The 19,707-nt window shown below is 37.9% G+C and overlaps 1 protein-coding gene across 1 annotated transcript in view; it reads left to right on the top strand.

Moving 5' to 3' along the window:
* The first annotated feature begins 249 nt into the window (after positions 1 to 249).
* The window catches only part of bnc1 (basonuclin zinc finger protein 1), a 29,150-nt gene continuing 9,692 nt past the window's right edge, over positions 250 to 19,707 (top strand). Inside the window, exons 1-3 of the mRNA XM_084722441.1 lie at positions 250 to 612; positions 15,353 to 15,455; positions 18,336 to 18,571. Of these exons, the coding sequence (XP_084578567.1) occupies positions 598 to 612; positions 15,353 to 15,455; positions 18,336 to 18,571 (354 nt within the window). The 5' untranslated portion in view covers positions 250 to 597. The remainder of the gene's footprint in view (positions 613 to 15,352; positions 15,456 to 18,335; positions 18,572 to 19,707) is intronic.

The raw sequence follows: 19,707 nt of genomic DNA, 5'->3' as shown, positions 1-19,707 counted from the left end.
TGAGGGGGTAGACATGTGTGTGTGTGTGTGTGTGTGTGTGTGTGTGTGTGTCTGCGTGTGTCTGCGTGCCTGAAAGAGCATGCACACCTCCATGTGCACGCGAGTGTGTGTGTGTGTGTGTGTGTGCTGTGAGCGCAGGCTACGGAGGGAGCAGGCAGCTCCTGAGGTGAGAATGCAGAGTGGGAGGATCTCATTCCAATCCCCTGTGCCCAGTTTCAACACACACACACACACACACACTCAGACACACACACGCACTGAACATCTTGAGTAGTTTAGAGCCAGTCCACGGCAACATTAGAGGAGAGAAAGCAGAGGAGGCGTGTGTGTGTGTCTGTGCAGTGAGAGTAAAAGCACGGTGACTACTTCTTCTCTTTTTTTGTGGAGTGAGTGTTGGTGGCTGTGTGTGTGTGTGTGAGAGCGTGTATGTGTGTGAAGACAGAGTACATGTGTGTCGGTGTTGTTGAAGGAGATGCTGCTGGGTGTGATGGCTCTTTTGCATTAGTACTTGAGCGGACAGGAGAGTTGGAGCCAGTTGTTTTGTGGGACTCGCGGGGAATGGCAAACTCCACGGTATCCTTGGAAACATCCGACTAAATGACAATGGCTGAGGTAAGAGAGACGGCTTTTCTCCACTATTCTCTGTCCGCTCCGGCTCTTCTCTCACACACACTCTCACACACACACACACACAGCAGCCGTGCATACACAATCAGGATCTGTTTAACAAAGACAAACTGGAAGGAGTTTACAGCGATCGCAGTGACAGACAGGAGGAGTGCAGACTTTTATTTTGAGTGGAGCAGATTAGTTTTACATGTAATGAATATGTACATGTGCATTCACTTTATGTGTGACCTGACAGGAGTAGAAACATGTTGATAAAGACTTAAATTTTGCAGTGATTCCACACTCATCTTGTATTATATGTATTTTCTGTAGATTTTTTTTTTGTTACAAGTTGTCACATAGTGATCTAGATGGCTGGGTATCATTGTAAAATTTTTCATAGTAGTGCCAAAGCTCCAGTTATGTATCTGAATGAAAGTGATTGTTTTAACCTTACTTTTTAGATTTATTTTCTAGAAAAATTACTTCTATTTTACAAAAAAAACAACAACTAGTTCTCAAATGTAAAATGTCCCGTGCAGAAGCTTTGTCTAAATAAAATAAACTAAAATCTTTGAAACTGTCTAAAGTTTTCAGAACTCACCCAAACAGCTGGAGTTTCTGTAACTTTGAGTTGCTCTCAGATGTTTCTGATGTGACTGATGGAGGAATCAAAATGAGTGTCTTGGCTCTAGTCAGAGTGGACAGAGATTGTCCCTACATGCCTTCCAAGAATCCAGAGACAACTCCCAATAAACAATAACAGTAACTCCACCACACACAAGTTCGGCTTCCCGCTCAGTTGAACATGATTCTCTATTTACCTGTGCCATTTCATCCTCTTGCCTTCAATCTGTCTTTGTATATTTCTCCTTTCTAATTAATTCATTTAACTTTATATGTATCCATTTTATTTTATTGCATTATGTTTTGTTCTGAACCAAACAGCAGTTCCACTTTTATTCTAACAACAGTGAGCTCCTATGAGAAAAATAAAGTCTCATTAAAAGCATTAGTGGAGAGAGAACTAGTGTACAGTCCCTACCTTTACCTGTCCTCCATCCACCCGTCTCTCCATCTCTCTGTGTGTCTGTCTGTAGTTTGGGACATGGAGCAGCCCGGCCTCCTCCTGTAGCCTTCTGTAGCCTGCTGGCCGCTGGCCACAGCCCATTGGAATGTAATTTAAGAGCAGCCTAATGTTTTGTTGCAGCCATAATGTAACAATTAGCTGAGCTGTCTGCGTGGTGGTGGTGTGGTGGTGGTGTCGGTAGCGGCTCTCTCCATGCCTGTGTTTGTGTGTGTGTGTGTGTGTACAGTGTGTGTGTGTGTGTGTGTGTGTAAACAGTGCTAAACAGTTTGAGGAAAAAACAGTTGTGGTTTATTTGCTGTTTGATTACAGCCTGTCAGAGCAGAACAGAGCTCTTTAACTTCCATGATAATAAATTTAATGAGTGAGACAAAGTGTGGAGCAGATACTGTCTGATCATCAGAGGTGTAATAAAAAAAAATATATCAGTTTTTAAAAATTATTCCAGCTAATTGAAAAAGCCATTTGCGATTACTTACTTTTTTGTTACTGTATTGTTTTACCACATTAATCTGAGAGACATTTACTTTTCAGACCTTTTTATGCAACTTATCAACTTCATCACATTCTGATTATATTTATCATCATATTTGATGTTTATAGAACATTTTGTCAGGAGTTTGAGCTATCTAAAGTCGATTAATGGCAACTTTTTGTTTATGTAATTGATAAACTTCTTCACATTCTGATCATCTTTATCATCATATTTGATGTTTCTATAATATTTTATGAGTTGTTAAATCTATTTAAAATTGATTATTAGCCATTCTTTTTATGTAATTGATCAACTTCATCATATTCTGATCATGTTTGTCATATTTTATGTTAAATAATATTTTATGAGTTGTTTAAGCTATGTAAAATAGATTGATAGCTCATTTTTATGATACAATACAATATGATATGATATGATACAATACGACTTTTATTCTGCATCCTTGGGCAGCTCTGTTACAGACAGATTATTATGTTAAAGAAGTTAAATTAGCTGTAAAATAACCATACATTATTTCCAAATGAATTTAGTTTGGTATCACTTGTTAAATCAGCCTTTATTTTACAAATATAAAAATTATTTAAAAAATCTTTTATCATAAAACAAATAAGCATTCATCAAATTATAATCAGGCTCTGCCATCAGAGTGTGAGGTGTGTTTTTTCCTCCTCTAACAGGTTGCTGCCTTTTTCGTTCTCTGATGAGAGGCCGTTACTCTAGCAATCCATGAACATGATTTAGATTTATTTTGTGTGTGCGTGTGTGTGTGTGTAGAATGGCCCTCTGTGGCTTTCCTTTGACACACTCATGTCCTATCTCTTTATTCCTGCTGCTCTATCACTCTCTCCATCTTTTGTTTCCTCTTTCTACCTCCATCTCTTTCTGTGGGTGTCTCTCTGTTCTTCTTTAGTGCTGCAGGGCCCCGGGGCACGACACACACACTCACACACACACACACACACACACACGCACACACACACGTAAACAGAAACAGAAATTACGCATAGGGCCCCTGCTTGTCTTTACAGAGTTGTACTTTGCTTGTGTGTGTGTCTGCGTGTGTGTGTGTGTGTGTGAGTGTGTGTGTTTATGTGTGTGTGTGAGCTTACAAACACGTCAGCTTCATTAGGTTCATGATGGTCCATCCGTGAGAGGATGGTGTGGGATGGGAGGGGGACATCAGGGTGTGTGTATCTGCTCCAGCCCTTTTACCCCCTTCAGCGTCTCCTCGAGCTGTGATCCGCCCCTCCTGGCCCCCAATCTACCCCCTTGACACCCCCCCCCCCCTTCACACACACACACACACACACACACACACACACACAGAGCAGCCACCCCTTGCGTCTGCTCTGCGCTGCCACCAAAAGGCTTGTGAGGATTTGTCAGCCAGATGTGACAAGATTGTCAAGAGGCAGGCGAGGAGAGAGGGAGATCTGATATTAATCAGAGCGTAGCTGGGAGCCAAACTCTGTGCGACTCAGTGTACTAACATGTTCCCCTCATTTACTCCCTCTGTGAGCCAAACACTCCCTCCGAGTTCCTAACGGGGAGCCACACACACCAGGAACCAAACTTTGGCTGGGGCCCCCCTCCTCTTCCTCCTCTTCTTCTTCCTCTTTCCCACCAGCTCATTGTCTTTAAGATTTTTTTTTTGTCTTTAAAGAAGCCATCCTTCCTCTCATGGATGTTCAGGTAAAGATCTGCTACCTTTTTGTGTGTTGGAACATGTTTATGTGTGTGTGTGCTGTGATTGACTGCTGGATGAGTATGAAATAATGAGTTTTTCACGCTGTCTTTGGGCTGTATGGACTCTTAATAGGCTCAAACACAGCCTGTCACTACTTGCACTCGCCCAGGGTTTGTCTTCTCCTTTTCAGGTCCAATGTGGTGTTAAAGGAGCGCTCATGCTTTTTGTGTTTTTCTTTTTATTTTAAGCATATTTTAAAAGCGATTACTCACATGAAGTTTACTTTAAAGGAAACGTAGGCTGCAGCCGAGGCTTTTGTGTGTAAAAAGTCAAATATTTCATGTCAAACTTAATGTAATCATTTTGGAGAAGATCACATGTGAGTGCTTTTTATCTGCTGCTGTGTGTTAAAGTGCTTCCTCCGTCTTCGCGCGGCGACATTAAATCATAACTGAGGTAGGATCACGTTGCCTGCTGAGCAGCTCATGTATCGTAACCTCACTTTAACTAACACTTGTCATCAATTAACATTTTACTACCTTGCTGTTACACACACACACACACACACACACACACACACACACACACACACACACACACACACAAGCCAGTCCAAGGCGTGATTTATTCATGAGACTCTATTCTTTGCTCGTATTGTGAGTGTGCGCGCACACACACACGCACACACACCAAGTTTTGGTGCTGAGCTGGTTTTTATTGGTGGAAGTCTGTGTTATTAGCAGGATGTCAGAGTGGTACCAGGAACACTGTCCTCCCACTAAATTCCTCAGTGTTTTCTGTGTGTTCTGGCTGGGATAAGATATTTATTTCTTCTGTGTGTGTGTGTGTGTGTGTGTGTGTGTGTGTGTGTGTGTGTGAGAGAGAGAGAGAGTTTGTGTGTGTATGAAAATGTTCATCTTTTTGCTGTGCTGTAGATTGTTTGTTGTTTTAGTAGACTTTGACCGCTGAAATATATGTTGACTTTAAATTCAAACCTGTGTGAGATGTTTGTTAAAATGAGGTGTAGTTCATCCAGCAGCTGTAGCCGCTTCGTTTGAGGGTTGCAGGCACATCTACAGTTTATTATTATTATTATTATTATTATTATTATTATTATTATTATTATTATTATTATTATTATTACATCCCAAAATCAACCAGTTACTTTGGCTCTGAACTTTCAGTGTAAAGTACTACTACAATATAATATGTACAATATATTTAAAAAAAATACATAAATATTTTCTACAAATAAAAAATATTACATTTTATGTAATTTTTTATTATCTGTTTAATCAGTTATTTTGTTGTTGTTTTTTTTACAGTTGATCAATTTGTTTTTTTTCTCATTATAAAGTCAGAGAATGTTCCAAAAAATTCAAAAAACAATCCAAAAAAAATCTGAACAAGTGGAAGAGAAAGAAGCTGCATTTTTTCTTTTCTTTTTTAAAATTTGATGAATGACTTGACTAACATTCTAATAAAGCAATCTGTGTCAAGGGTTGATAAATTGTAACTAATTACTTTATTCATAAATATTTATTTCATTAATGATATATTGAGCCACTATAGACTTAATCTGAATTAGGTTTTGGGTTGCCAGGTTGGGAGGAGGATGAAAAACAACCAAAAAGATTTTTTTTTTGTACAACCTGGAAAAAAATTCTGATTAATATCTTATAATTGATCTATAAAGCATTAATAATGTTTTATTCATCATTAGTAAATTAGTTGAAACTTATTAGCCATTCATAAAGAATGTAGAGTATATGTATGTATGTATTCACATTGGGAAAATGACTTTCTGCAGACAATTTGTAGCATCTTGATCTTGCAAACTAGGCATGAGCAGGGATAAGAGTGGGTGACAAAAATCCTAAAAACAATAACAATTATAGTAATAATTATTATAATTACAGTAATGATGTAAATCTTCATCTCGTTGCTCTTTTTAACACGAGGTGTCTCTCAGCCTGTGGCTGCTTTGCGGAAAGTTGTTTTCAAGAACATAATATGTTTAATTTGAACCTTTTAAATGAATCAAATCTGTTCCATGTAATTCAGAGTATATTTATATTTCCCATCAGGAAAAGCGTTCACTTCCTTTATTTCCCCTGTGCCATAATTGTCTTGTTAACTGATGAATGGCTGATAGTAAAATGTGATCTGCTCTCTCTTGGCCGTCAGTCTCCTGTTCCTCGGAGCTGCTGATAGCCCTGTTGTTATTCACTCTTTGGCACCAGCTCTGCTTGTTTCCCCATTGAGTGTCAGTTAGTGCCTGGCTGCTGCTAATTGATTAGTTTTCCACCGCATTAGGCCAACAAGTCCCCGTCCATCCCCGAACTGTCTCTGTCCAAGCAGCTGTTCACTTCTGCTGAGTCTCTAAAGCACCGTGGCTATTCCGCACATATGGCAGGATTTTATTTTAAGAGCCAGAAAGGACTATTTCATTTTATTTCTTTCTGTGTGTGTGTGTGTGTGTGTGTGTGTGTGTGTGTGTGTGTGTGTGTGTGTGTGTGTGTGTGTGTGTGTGTGTGTGTGTGTGTGTGTGTGTGTGTGTGTGTGTGAAGGATGTTATGGCTGGAGCCCAGCAGTGGGATGAAAATGATGTTCCACTTTGACCAGACAGAACATAGTGTTTTTTTTTTTTTTGTTTCTGGCTTAGAATGCATACCTTACTGTTTTTATATATGACATCCATACATTCTTTATCTAAAGGTCACCACGGAGACTGAACATTTTTAAGCTGTAGATGTAATTGTTAGATAGCACCGAGTGGACTGAGAAAGTAAATTTGACCATTTCATGAACCCCAGGAAACAGCTGGATTTGAATTTTTAATGCTTCTAATGTAGATGCCATTCATTATAATAGTTCAATCTGATATGGAAATAATGTATACACTCTGAAAAAGATTTCACTGCTTCAACTTAAAAAAACAAGGTAATAATTTGCATGGATATTTTTAAATAATTCCAACCCAGCCATTAAATCCTATGACTCTCATTGCTTTATATAAACTTTCATAGAGATTAGGGGTGTCGTGATATACCAGTATGCTGTGATATTAATGAAAAATGAAATATTGATATTATGTTAATACATATACGATAATTTCATGTAAATAATCCAGCTCCTCTTAAACATACTATGCCCCTCTGGATCTCTTGTTTATCACTTCCTCGGATTATGTTTTCACTGTCTGTTCTATGTAAAAGCACTTTTTGTAGCTTTTGTACAACTACACTTGTATTTTGAGTGTAATTCATTTGCCAAAAAAAGAAACAAAATGCACAGTAAACAAAATTAAGATGAATTTCAGTGAGAGCATTATTTCTTTTGCATATTTTCTGTAGATATCATAATATCAGTATTGTGAATTATTTTTATTTCTGTATTACCATGTAGTGAAAATCTCATTGTGACAGAACTAGTGAGACTTTTAACCAACATGATTTGCTCTGTTCCCTCTAAGCTTCATTAGAAGTCCAGTCTGTAAAATTTACATGGATTTACTGGTAGAATATGGCAGAAATAGAATATAAAAATCATAATAATGTTTATTAGTGTATAGCCATCTTAAAATAAGAATTAGTTTTTTTTTATTACTGTAGAATAAGCCCTTTAGACATAGTTCAAGATGAGATCCCCTAAAAGGAAAATCTGAGGGGAGCTCTGTAATATTATCCAGTTTTAAGGCTCTTTATTTCTCTCAATTTAAAAACACAAGTTTGCTAAACAATATGTAACAAATATTAGCAGCTCTGTATTATTTTATCATGCGATGTGTGATTCTTGAAGGGGTGTGTATGGGAAGCATGTCCCCCTGATGATTTTGTGCTTTTTTTAAAAAAAAAATCTTTTGTTGTATCTTATTTTATTTGCTCTGATTGGGCCTATTTGATTTTGAAACAGTAGCCTTGTTGTTGTTATAGTCTCTGTAAAGTGTATGAAATGTTATGGACAGCAAAACTCTCTGTGGAATTAACTTTTTTTGTAATAACCCTGTAATTGACCACACTGCTGCACACTTCCATGTATGCATATGCACATGACATGTTTAGCAGTGATGCACACTGGAAAACTGCCCCAAAAGCCATTGTGTAATTTGATCCCTGCCTTTAGATCTCATAGTTATATCTCAAGATATGGGCTTTCATGTTTTTCGGAGTTTCTTGGTGACCCGACACGCTTAGAAAGGGAGGTGAGGTGTTTGCAATTTGCGACTTCGGTGCTAGATGCCACTAAATCCTACACATTGGTCCTTTAAGTTGAACCAACTTCATTTTAAGTAAAAAGTTATGGTGCATGGAGCGAGTCAAATCCAGTAACATTCATCATGGTGTCTGATATTATTGCTGTGTGTTTTCACCTGGTTGTCACTGAGGATCTGGTCGTCACGATATTACAGACGCTGGTTTTATGTTGTCCCTGTCTTCTCTTCACCTTCCTCTTTTCTGTTTTCTTAACCTCACCTTCTCCCTCTTTAACCTCCATTCATGGCCTCCATCTATCCATCCTACACAGCCTGACCTCTGAGTGTTACAGTCTCTCCACCAAGATGCCTTTAAACTGCAGCAAATAGACTGACACTGAGGGACTGAGGACTGGTGGCAGAATGGAGACACACACACACACATACACAAGGACACTGAAAAAGCTTTCACGTTAAAGAAAACATGCTGAACATTTACAAAAATCATGCTGCAGGCGCATACGAACTCATACACAGAGAAACTATGGAGATAAAGAGACTCAGAGAGACCAAGGCTGTACAGGTTCACAGTATCAGGAGCACACACCGTCACTTACAACATGTAGTTTTCATCAAGGACATTCACACACGTCTAATTCCTCTATAAAATCCAAAATCCTATTTTTGCCGCTTTAGTGCTGTTACAATATCAGATTTTCACGACACAATTACCATGGCCAAAAAAATATAGAGAATTCAAAAAGTCAAATTCATCTTTGTTGTACATTTTGTCTCTTTTTTGGCAAACAAATTAATCTCAAAATATGAGTGAAGGGAGGTAACCAGAAATATAACTGAGTTGAGCGCATACAGTAATTTAATTTTAACAACAGAACAGCCATGGTGATCATTTTGACCATTTCCAAATTTGTACGTGCAGTAACTTTGTTGAATTAAAATTTTGTATAAATTACACAAAAGGCAAAGAAAATGTGATCATCTTTACCTGTTTTGGCTGCAGGCGGTCATAATGACCTCACTGAAACTGCCGCTGTTATATTGCTACTTTCTGCACAGTTGGAGATGCATCTTGGTTGCTTAGGAACTATCATTGTCTCTATCAATAAAACTTCACAAGCCGACATTAAAAACCAATTAATTAATCAGACTCCATTAAAAGTAAAAAAAAGTAGGAGAGACCAGGGACACTTTGTCTCTGCACCTATAACTTACTAAATTTTTTGTGTCGAAGGCTCTCAAATTTTGAAACAAAGTCCCCTTACTTATTACTAAGAGCAATGTGTCCAACATTTGGAGAATTCTTTGTACTCGTCCCTGTCTTTTCCCATAGGCTATGATTTTTTTTTTTTTTTTTTTTTGTGATGATTCTCAGTGGAAATTTGTTTAATGTTAAAATAACATGTTTATACTTTTATAAAATACACTTAATTTTTTCCCGCTCTGGGTAATTCTAGATTAACTTAAAATATGAATCGGATCACTGATGGTTATTATCCTACAGATAAATACTGCTGTGAATATATGCAATCATCATGCATTTTGTTAAATATATAAATAAATTTTACAAAATATACTTTTTGGTGTTATTTTATATGCATTCTCTTAGTCTGGTATTTATCATGACAGATAGTAGAACTGGGAAGTCAAAGGTCACAATGACCTCATATGGCTGTTCTAGTAGTTATGGAATTATGGCACTTCTAGTGTTAAATAACACAGTTATCATCAATATCAGTATATTGTGACACCCTAACTTAAATCAACTTACTAGCTTATTCTGGAGCTTTCAACCACGTCATATCATTATCATCTTCATCAACATGGATTTTATCACACGTCATTCATAACCTCTCCCTAACTTCTGAAAACTCTGTCTTGAAACATGAAAGCTAGTAATTGGACCTTAAAATAAGATATTTTTTGTCAGTTTACGGTCATGAATGAATGCTCACAGATGTGAGAAGCTCTGGCAAGTTAATAAAACTCTTGATCCACTCATCTGGTTGCCTTCAGTTGTCCCTGCACACTCACAGAAATAAATTTTACAAGCAGCAGTGAAGAGATGAACTTGTTTAGCGCAGTTTCAGGCAGTGGCATAAGGTTGTTACGACAGGCCCCAGTGCACCCTGGTTATTAATTATGAAGCACACACAGACACACACACCATTAGGTGTATATATATTTTACAAACAATGTGTTGGACTTCACAGTCGAATGAGTTAGTCGGCTTGTCAGTCACATGACAAAATAGAGACTTGACACTGGACTGCATCAGCATACAAATTACCTGGCAATCATCAGTGCAAATACCAAAGAAAAGAGAAATTATTTATTTTATTTAAATGAATTGAATGATGTCATAAATATTGATATATCAATACTGAATATTTGAAATGCATTTGAAATGCAGTATCAATACTCTGGTACCTGCTGCACTTTCTTGCTCACTTCTCTACAATAGCAAGATAACGCACACCTCTGCAGTGCCACATAACCCCGCCTCCTCTCACTTTATCACAGTACCATCTTTTTCTTGTCATTCATCTTATTTGTTGGATCGATGGTCATGTTATAGCTTTCTTATATCTCTCTTTTAATGAAAATCTTTACTCAGTGTTGAGTACATTTTTCCATATGGTATTGAAAATGGTATCATATCAATATTTTTCAAGGTATTTTATCAAAATTAGAAATTTGAGTATCATGACAATACTAATTTGAGTTTTTAAAAATGTATTTAAAATCATGACGGAGTTGAATGTAGTAAGACTTCTTCATTGAACACAGACATATTTTTGAGATGGCTAACCCACAAGGGCCCAATATCTGCTCAGCACATTGCTGGGGGGGTCCAGTGCAACCACACTGCCTGCGCTATCTATATTTACGGCCCCGGTTTTCAATTCAATTCAAATGGTAGAAACAGTCATGTCAGCAAAGTTAAGAAGCAGAAAAAGAAGCAGACAATCTAAATAATATTGTTTTAGGACATTTAGATATGATTTTCTTCATTACCATTACTGATAAAAGTGACCCCCCCCCCCCCCCCCCCCCCCACTCCCTCCTCTGTAAGAAAACCTACCTCATTTGTCATTTATTCAGCACCATGCACTACAGTACCAACAGGCCAACTGGAGGCTGTGTAATGTATTCAAGGTGTGTGTGGGGGTGGTGGGGTTGATGCGTGGCCACACTGTCACACATCACTGATAGAAAGAAAGTGACAGTGTGTTCACTTCGGTTTATAAAACACTGACCCAACTGCATCATTTTGTGCAATTAGTCTTCTTGTCATCGACTTCATTGATGCGTGCGAACAGCCGGAGCTTTGTTGTGACAACAGTAAAGAGAAAGAGATGGTAGTTGGGGGGTGGTGGGGGGCTCGGTCACCATGAGCCACTGTTGTACCGGCCTGCCCTGTGCTGCCATATTTCCTCCTTTTCTTCCTCTCTGGAATGAAATGAATCGCTAATTAAGATAAACGACCTGGAGCACACTGCTCATCGGAATGTGTGTGTGTCTTTGTGTGTATGTGTGTGTGTGTGAGGGGCTGGCGAGCGAGCAGGGGCACCTGATTGAGATGTATATTAGGTGGAGCAGCAGCAGGAGGTGTGTGTGCACCCACAGTGGGATGGGATTAGCTTAATTGGGCCGTGTTGCTCCTCGGTGCTCTGTAATGATGGGATTATGTCGCTGAGAGATGAGCAGAGGGTTTTTTACACCTCTCCACTGTCCGGAGGAGGCTGAGCTGGCTGGCCGGAGATAAAACCCAACAGAGATGGCAATAGAGAGAACAGCAGAGCAAACGGATGTCACGGGACCGAAGGCCGGTGCGCCACGCTGTGCTTCAAGGCCAGCTAGCTGCCGCCACCTTCATCCCGGGTCAGTTTATCCGTCTTAATGATGGGAGGTTATTGTAAGGTGAAATAATGTGATCCCAGATTTCAAGGACAAGCCCAGCCTCGAGCGCACAACCAAGCCACTGACTAAATGAGGAGGAGGTGGCTGGCTCCCCCCCTTACCCATCCACCCACCCACACTTTTCCTCCTTCTCCTCCACTGGTGGAGAGGGAGCGATCTGGAGCGAGGAGCTAAGCACGCCGCTCATGTATACTAAAACCCCACTGATCATGCATTATAGATGCAGAGGGAGAGAGGTGGCAGAGCGCAGCCACTCTGAGCTTTTCAGCATGTAGCACTAACAACACCGGCTTTGATCATAAATCTGATGATGCTTTTCCCTCAGTTCCTGGTGTGTAAATGATTTTTTTTTCTCTCTTGTCCGAGGCGGAGGGTGGGAGAGGAGAAGCAGAGTCATTTTTAGTGTATCAGTGCGCTGGAGTCCTCTCAGCAGGGTCGCTGCCAAGTCAGCAGCTATACCCACAAAACTCCACTCATTACTGCCATTTACTCCTCACTTTGAGCCTCTGTGTCGGCCTGCGTTAGGGCTGGGTGTCCATGCTCCATACCTTTAAGGTAGTGACGGAAATAACCCAGTTCCAAGTGGTACTGAAACTCCTCCAATCAAATGATACCTGAATTCAGTCCCTTTTGTACCCAGATCTAGACAAAATGACTACTTGTGTGGTTCCTTGCAGCCAATCACCACAAGCATTCTTCGATTTAATTGACCCACTAGCAGTTACAACCCATACAGGCCACCAAGCACCCAGTGTCATTTCAACATTATCTTGTGGGCTAAATGTGCTTGGTGCATTGTGGCCTTTATTTAGCCCAAAGTTAGACATTGAAAACTGGGCGGTGTTTAGTCTGTCTGATTTGGTCTAACATTGAAATTTGGGTCTTGTTTGGTCTCTCTGATTTGGTCCAATTGTAACATGATTAATACATCCAATTTGGTCCAAATCTACCCCAACAATAACTGTTGAAATTTGGGCTTCTTTAGTTCATCCGATTCGGTCCAAATGTAGTCCAAAATGAGATGTCAAAATTTTGGCCTCGTTTGGTCCCACCGATTTGGTCCATATTTTGTCCAAAAATAGACATTGAAATGTTGGCTGTGTTTCCATCTTTCACTTTGAACTAAAACCAGATGAAGATGGACATCCTTAAATAGATGTCTTTTCAACAACATGAAAAAGACATCTTTTCATTTTCTAAATGACTGACGAAACCATTTTCCCCAAATCTTTTCAACCAAATCTTGCTACACTACACTATCACTGTATTATACCAAATACTCTATCAAGAATTTTGTGGAATCAACTAATCTTTTCTCGTTAACTTGATGCTAAAGTTGTATTTGTTCAGGTTAATTAAACCGGTAAATTCTGGTAATTATTTTCACTTCAGAACTTATAAACATGAGATCTTCTATCTTGAAGTCTTGAAATGATGAGTTGAGTGAATTTACTGTACAACCCATTACTGTTCAACTCATTAAATTAAATTAAGTTTCCAAAGAAACTTCCCAGTATGCATTCTCAAAGAGTTAAATCTCTCCTGAGACCGTTCTTTATAGTTCTTTTTTAGTTGAAGAAATCATACAGTAAATGAGGGAAACTTGCTGTGTCTGTAAAACACACTGACATAAGTGATGGTGGCTTGTTTTAACAATAATGAAAACACTCTGAACTGTTAGTATTGAATTCAGTCACTGCCAATTTACACTTGAAATCTAATAAATTGACTGGGATCAGTTTCTCATGTTGTCTTTGTGTCAGTGCTGGAACAAAGTGTCTCCAACAGGAGCAGCTCAATGTTCTTTGTATGAAATGAAGAACTGATTCTTCAACCTGAGAAAATCTGAAACAACATTAATATCAAGTGTGTTTTGTAAAATCACAAAATTACCTCAACTTGTAAAATTGAGTCAACTTAAAATTAGGCTGTCTGGACACGAACTTTTTCTTTTACGTTGAAACATTTATTTATTTATTTATTTGTACTGGCATTGGTATTATAATTCCAGACCCTAGTCTACATACTTGTGCTTTTATCTATCTATCAGAGTCCTCTGACGTGTGTGTGTATGCGCGCGCGAGTGTGTGTGTGTGTGTGTGTGTGTGTGTGTGTGTGTGTGTGTGTGTGTGTGTGTGTGCGCGTGCGTGTGCGTGTGTGTGCGTGTGTGTGTGTGTGTGTGTGTGTGTGTGTGTGTACGTGCGCCTCAGGCACTGATTGATTGAGATGGTTTTTCGTGGTCCAGGTGTGTCTGAGACCTTTGGTTATTGTAGGCAGGACCTGCCCTACAGCACTACTGACGTGCACACACACACACACACACACACACACACACACACACACACACACACACACACACACACATACTCAAACACACTCACAAAGGGCAAATGAGGCAATGAGTGATTCACAAAAGGAGAGCAACATTACTGAAGGCAATTGTGCTGTTGTTTTCTGTTTAGGTAGGCAACATGACAGTTGCACATATTTCATGCAAGCACACCTACATCCACACACACACACACACACACACACACACACACACACACACACACACACACACACACACACACACACACACTAACAGTAAGGCTTTTCCTTGACTGCATCGTCAAAGAAGGATGACATGACAGAGCAGATTTTCTATCACTGCTATTTATTACTTTCTAAGATATATATAAATATGAGCACTTGAAAACATCAGACCTGTGGAGTTATACAAAATACAAAAAGTGTGTTTGATGTCAGGAACTTAGGAATGTGTGCGGCTCAAATGGAACATCAACCTTTTACTGCCAAATATGTGTGGCTGAATTTTGGTAAAGTGGGCACAAAATGATACCAGACATCTACAGTATTTTCATTTTGTTAAAAATCAGAGTCAGAAATAGATTCCTGAGGGGAAATTGTTTGCGTTACAGTTTCTCCCATTCAAGAACATAAGTGTATAATTAAACATACAGAAATGATAGGAATAGAAATGGTGTAAAAATAAGATGTAAAAATATAAATATTATGTATAAAAGTTTTATATATAAATTAATATGTTTGGATATAAAAGGATGCAGCCATGAAAATATGTCTTGGGTTTGAATAATTTACTTTATATAAGTATCAGCTTTTCATAAGTTTTGTCAGAAGAAAATAATATACAATATATTTATTTTGGGTGTAATTTTGTACTTTTTATTTATTTATTTTATTTTATTTCAAGAAAGAGTACTGAAGAGGTTCACAGTTGCAAATCCATGATGCAGTGGTACTGCGTGTTGTAAAAAAGTGTTTTCTTGTGTGCTCATTATAACAAAGACAAACTGTGTTTGTGTGTGTTAACAGGCTATCTGCTGCACTTTGGTGAACTGTAACTGTGACAGCTTCAAGCCGGGGAAGCTGAAGAGGAGGCAGTGTGAAAACTGCAAGCATGGCTGGGTAGCACACGGTAAGTTTCCACTGCTACTGAACAGATATTAAACTGTGACTCTTTTCAATAATAATATGAATAGTGTGTGTGGATGTGAACAGCATATTATGTGTTTTTATGTTCAGAAAAATAATAGGCCTGTTTTTCTCACTTCCCACTAATATCATCTAGCCATGCCGATAGTTTTGGTTTCATTCGTCCAAGTTTTGAAGCGTCTGTCTCAGCTCAGTACAGTGGAGGTGAATGGAATTTGTTGTGCACAGAGAGGGGACTTTCTGCAGTACCTTGGCTTTAGAAAAATCTACTTCCCCAACAGTTTCCCTAAAGACAATTTTTATCAAGCTTATTTTGCATGTCACAATTGCATCTCATGTCTAGGCTATAAAGTTATAAACCAAAAGTCCAAAGCATACATGCAAGACGAGGTCACTGCAAGTGCACATAACCTGATGAATGTGTGAACAGGCAGGCGGATACACAGACGTTGATACAAAACATTAACACTAAAACACACAGCTTTTTTCTTCTTTTTTTGTTTTTTTGGACTGTTTTCAAATGTATATGCACAATAAACTTTTTTTTATATAAATTACACAAAAAGTAAAGAAAATTATTGTTGTTATAATATTACTTTTTACACAGTTGGACATGCATCTTGGTTGCTTAGGAACTATCATTGTCTCTCAATAAAACTTCACAAGTCATCTCAATTTCTAATTTTCTGACATTAAAATGCAAAGAATTAATTAATTAGGCTCAAATTAAAGTAGGGGAGACCAGGGATGGTTCTAACACTTTTTGTCTCTGCACCTATAACTCACTGAATTTTTGTGTTAAAGCTCTCAATTTTTGAAACAACATACCCGTACTTTTTACAAATAGCAATGTTTCCATTTTTGTACTTGTTTCCAGTCTTTTCTCATAGGCTATGATTATTTTTTGTGATGGTTCTAGATGGAAACTTGTTATTATTAATGTTAAAATAACATGTTTATAATCTTATAAAATACATTTAACTGAATCAGATTGCTGATGGTTATTATCCTACAGAAAACTACTGCTGTGAATATAAGCAATCATTATGCATATTTCTAAATATATAAATATATATATTTTTTACATTTTGGCGTTATTTCATTTTTGAAAAGATAAACTAACAGAATAAATGCATTAATCTCTTAGTCTCATATTAATCATGAGAGAGTTTGGATGTCAAAGGTCACAGTGATCGCTTATGGCTGTTCCACTAGTTGTGGAGTTCTGGCACTTCTAGTGCTTAACGCTCCTTCGTCTGAGGTTTACAGGCGTGCAAGAGAGGATGAGCTGGGTCAAGTAATCTCAAATGATATACGAAGCAAAATATTACAGTGTGTTCATACTTGCTCTAAAAATGCCAGACGCTGCCTAATACAGCTGAAAGTACTGCACACACTAATTCAAATCTAAACTGAAAAAAAAAATCTCTAATGTTCCCCCAGTTTCCAAGAAGATACTTTAATTTAAAGTTTTGTACTTTGCCCCAAAATAGACAGCATTTGAATCAGAATATCCACCATCTTCTCTAATTTACTGAGAATCCCTCCGGAACCGTAAGTGATTATATTGGTAATATTAGAGGTGTTTAGTAAACTGACTGCTTCTCAATAACACCATTTTCTCCTACAGGCAGCAAAAAATAAATAAATTCAGCTAAAAGCTGAAGCTCCTCCAGTGAAGTTGTTGAACACAGAAGCAACTAACATATTACACCTCGAGACAACTGAATTTTTACAAATACGATAACTAATTATTTCTTTTCTCGAACAACACATAACATGAACACAAAGTCAAACTTTCTTTTTTTCTTTTTAATTTTAATGTCATGTTTGTTTAAATATTCAATTTGAAACAACAAGTCCTAAACTTTGTGTATCCACCCATAAAACAAATCATTAAGCATTAAATCATTGTTTTCAAATTTAATGTGTAAATTTACAGAGGTAACTAATGAATGCTGTTTGTATTTGATTGCTTTCAAATAGATTTAATAATGTTTAAAATCACAATGTCAAACTGTGCCTCGTGCATTATTTTTGTAACACAATCACAGTCATTTGTTTGTTTTGTCAGTTCAGGTCTTTTTTGTCACAGCAGAGATGATTGGCTCTCTGTAAATAATATCACTCCAAAATGTGTTAGAGAGAAAGCTTCTGCTCTGATCTGGCGCTTCGTAAGTAAAATTGACTAGACTTGACAGCAGAGTCTTTCCATCAGAACCTGATGACCTGAGGTCTTCTCTGGTGTCTGTCTGATGCTCGTGCAACATGATTGGCTGCTGCTGGATTCATCCACAATCAGGAATTAAGATTTGATTCACTGACCTCATTTTTCATAATATACTGTTGGTCAAGTCAAAAGAGGCTGCATTAATCATCACCTTGATTTTGTTTCTGAAATGATCTACTGATTTTGAATACACCATTTACAAAAGCATCTCAAATGTTAAATCCTGTATCATTTGCTCCAGATAACTTCTGCAGCCAATACAGAGAACCACTGAGTCTATGTGGCACTGGCATAGACTATATATTAATAAAGGAGTATACACACAATTATAGGAATTTTTCATTTTTTTAAACTGTATTCAAATATTAATTTTTTTATTTTGGCGTAAATAAAATGTCTAACTTGTCAGCATTTCAGCAGCTAAAACAGTCTTTGGTATTTTTAAATTTTTTGTATATGCTTAAACCATACATTTTCTAATTGTCATCTGAAAATAGTGATATAAATTTGTGTTTTGTCCCATATTACAATTGTCAAATAATTTTATACATTTAGTCTGTAAGTTGTCTTTCCCCTCTTTGTGTCACTACCATATTTTTATTAACTCTAATCCAATCAAATCTGATGTTTCAGCCCTGAGTAAGCTGAAGGTGCACCACATGTACCAGAGCAGCCAGGTGGAGATCGTGCACTCCAACGTGGTGTTCGATATCTGCAGCCTGATGCTGTACGGCACCCAGGCCATCCCCATCCGCCTCAAGATCCTCCTGGACCGTCTGTTCTCCGTCCTCAAGCAGGAGGAGGTCATCCAGATCCTCAACGCACTGGACTGGACCCTGCAGGACTACATACGAGGATACGTCCTGCAGGTGTGTGTGTGTGTGTGTGTGTGTGTGTGTGTGTGTGTGTGTGTATTAGGATCATACCTCAACCAGTGTGGGTTTCTGAAAACCAGTACAAAACTAGCAGCTGATTTAGAGAAATAGTTCAACATTTTGGGAAATATGCATATTTGTTTTCTTTCTGGCAGTGAGATGAGAAGACCAGTATCACTGTCAGGTGTGTGTGTAGTGCACAGAGCTGCGGTGGGATTATTTGAAGTGTGGTTGTATGAGGTAATTAGCACAGTCAGTGTATTAACTCTAGATAGAGGTTGACACGCCCCCAGTTTGGAGAAGCAGTACCAGTGTAGGAAGCTGAGCAATGTGCTGCTGTGGACATGGTCATGACGCAAAATGTATTTTAGACACCTAAAAGAATCTACATCAGTTAAAGTGTACACTGTATTTAGAATAGTTTCACCGTTTGCGTTAATATCAGACAGATTTTTTGACAGCTGAACATCATTTTCTCTTGCTCAACCAGACTTCTTTGACAAAAACTGTAATTTTTTTTTCATTGGGAGTATTACCAGAAGATATACACAATAACAACTACACATAGAACTATTGAGAGTCCTACTTTTAATTGCTAAGAAAATGATCACAGTCTCCTGACTGAGGCCGCAGCCCCCCTTGGTAACACAATGGAGGGAGAAGGTTAAGGATGTTTATCTCATGGAAAACATAATTGCAACATTACAATTAAAAATAGATGCATTTTTAGCTAAATGGTCCCCAATAACTTCATATTTTATTTATTTTCTCTTCTGACTGATTGGTTGACAGTTGTGCTTGCATTGCTTTGTTTTTGTTTTTTTATTTATTTTATTATATATATATATATATATATATATATATATATATATATATATATATATATATATATATATATATATATATATAAATATATATGTATACTTTTCCAACATACTTTTATTCATTTATTTATTTATGATTTACTTCTCTGTATGTTAACATGTAAGTTTTTATTCCTGTTTGTTTCTCTGTTTTCTCTGGAGACAAGGACAAAAAGTATTTTTTATTCCTACCTACTGAAATAATGCATGGACATTGAGGGGATGCCGAACTCACGGACATTTATGACCTTGTGAACTCTTTAAACA

The sequence above is a fragment of the Lutjanus erythropterus genome, chromosome 1, assembly GCF_056507025.1.
Source record: "Lutjanus erythropterus isolate fLutEry1 chromosome 1, fLutEry1.hap2, whole genome shotgun sequence".
Taxonomy (NCBI): domain Eukaryota; kingdom Metazoa; phylum Chordata; class Actinopteri; order Lutjaniformes; family Lutjanidae; genus Lutjanus; species Lutjanus erythropterus.
The sequence above is the reverse complement of the archived record's forward strand: the minus strand, read 5'-3'. Positions and strand labels throughout refer to the sequence as shown.